At 30.9% G+C, this 2,400-nt stretch overlaps 1 protein-coding gene across 1 annotated transcript; it reads right to left on the bottom strand.

The window, feature by feature from the left end:
* Positions 1–364: 364 nt before the first annotated feature.
* LOC121117897 (uncharacterized) lies at positions 365–968 on the bottom strand. Its single transcript, XM_040712419.2, has 2 exons — positions 729–968; positions 365–671 (listed from the first exon to the last, which is right to left on the bottom strand). The coding sequence occupies exons 1-2, from the start codon at positions 905–907 to the stop codon at positions 446–448; spliced, it is 405 nt and encodes a 134-aa protein (XP_040568353.1). The 5' UTR covers positions 908–968; the 3' UTR covers positions 365–445.
* Positions 969–2,400: the final 1,432 nt, after the last annotated feature.

Genomic DNA, 2,400 nt, shown 5'->3' with positions numbered 1-2,400 from the left:
ATAAATTAGAGAATCAAACCCCAAGATCTTTTCTCTTCCTTTTTTAATACTTCCCTTTACTTAGATCTCTTTATGTAGTTACCCTTAGCAGCCTTCCCTTCCTTGTTTTTTCAGTATTGATTTTATAAACAGATCGGCCTTAGGACAGTCCTTCCAATGACTTAAGTGGAAAATAATCTTAATTTTTAACTATCAAATAAATATTGAGATTTTATTCTCAAATATGATCAATATTTTAGTCAATAACGATTAATCGGGGTCGATATCCCGGTAGGCTGTCAAAAACAGACATGAAAAGATTTAAATCGTCTATTTAATTTTTAGACCATGTTAGTTTTACCTTTTTTGACAGAAGCATGGAGTATTAATTAATTATATATTTTATTAGCAAGTAAAAAATAGAGCTCTTTATTATAAAAAATGTAACAACAGGTAAATAGGAAGATTAAACAACGCCGTCAGCAACATTCTTAGAAGATGCAGAAGAGGCAAATGCTGTTTCTCGAACAAATGGTGGGAAAACATATTTGCAGACAGGAGAATCCTCAGATGGAGTAGCACATGCATGATTGGACCAATAGCGTCCACTGAAACGTTGGGAACGTCGAAGATCAGGACAGGGACTATATTTATCATATTTGACATAGCACCACTGAGCTCCATTCAATGTGCTGTAAAGTGAAGATTGTTAAAAAATGATAAAGATCTCTATTTAGTAACTAGCTTACCTCTTGCAGTTTCCATGTATTTTCCCTTTGGAATCCCGGAACTGTAGGGAGATACATTGGCAATTACAATCATTTCCTCCAGGGGCTGGAGCCGCAGCAGCAGCTTTTTGTTCATTTTGTGCATGGGCAAATGCCATAAGGAATGCACCAAAGAGAAGAAACTTTATTCCAAGACTCATGATTCAGATGGAGTTGTTCTTTTGAGTAGAAGGGAATGAACTGATTTGAGTATCTCATTACATCCAGTTCCCCTTTTATAGATATGAATTTATATTTAATGTTTGGAATACCCATATTGTATACCTGGTTGAAGGACTTATAAGGCGGGGGAAATTCGTAAGTTTTTATTGGGATTTTCCACATTGTCTCCTTATATATTAATGCATTTTCAAGGATTATACTTAATACTTATTGATGCATTTGTCATATTATAAAATTATTACTTTTTTATGTAATTGTTTCATCATAAAACAATCTTATAATTGAAAAATTTAAATGTTCCCAAAGTAAGCTGAAAATTAATCAAATCTTATTGAGTCAATTGACAACTTTTAGAAATAAATTTTGAATATTTAAGTATGCCCTTTAAAAAAAAATATACAAAATAGAAAATAGCCACCTAGAGCCTTGATGTCATTTGCCAAACGTTAATATATCACTTTGCATGTGGCCCGCACAGTTTGTTTGTTTTTTGTTCCAAAATCACTTAATTGTGGTCAAGGGGTTGTTCTAGAAACCTTGTTGGACCTCCTCTTAACTATTCCTTAAATGAAAAATCCATGAGAGTCAAATATAGCGAAGAAGATGTACAACTTTTTTTGTTTCGAAATGGTTTTAATTCATTTTTACACATTACTTTCAAAGTAGTATAAGCAGATGCTTTATTCTAAAAGAAGCAACATCTTAGTTTCAAAAGATTTAGCGGAGCCATGGATGTACCTTGCCTTCAAAAATCCAAATAGCTTTCCTGTTTGATTTTGAAACCATATGGAATCCAATGTTTGTGAATCATCTTGACTTCATTTCTTAATTTTTCAGGTTCCCTCGTGCTTTTATTGTACATTTGAGGTAGGAAAAGGTCGAACAAACTTTGTTTACATTGAAACAACAAAGGAATTTTAGAGCCTCAAAATATCAAATTAACTACAAATTTACGTTCGGTTGAACATTTTTGCTAGCCAGGAATATCCTTTAAAAAGATGCACGGCGATTAACGAGTATTGAATTGAAGCTTTCTTATTAGCTTTTTTTAAATCATAAATGTTATTCATATGTAACAAAACAAATTAAGCTATATATCAATAAAAATTATCGAGACAACGTCTGATCCTTTAATCTTGATCTTCTTTTTTTTTAAATTAAAAATTACTAAGCTATCTAGTTGTTATTTTTGCATTGTATCCTCCAACTATGATGATGATTTTAAGTTGTACATCGTAAGTATTATAACTTTAGTATATTTGCCAATAAACCTATGTGAGAAGTAAAAATTCTCAAAATCCTTGTGAGTATACATTTAAAAAAAAAAAAATGTTGGTAATCTGTAAGATATTAGTGATCTTATTAAATCAAATTTTTCTAAACAAATTCTTTTTTTAAATGAAACCAATTATTTGTGCTTTAAATAAATTCCTTTGGCATAAAAACAATTAATAAATCGGTTCTTAAATGT

The sequence above is a fragment of the Lepeophtheirus salmonis genome, chromosome 5, assembly GCF_016086655.4.
Source record: "Lepeophtheirus salmonis chromosome 5, UVic_Lsal_1.4, whole genome shotgun sequence".
Lineage (NCBI taxonomy): Eukaryota > Metazoa > Arthropoda > Copepoda > Siphonostomatoida > Caligidae > Lepeophtheirus > Lepeophtheirus salmonis.
This window is presented reverse-complemented; position numbering and strand designations above follow the sequence as displayed.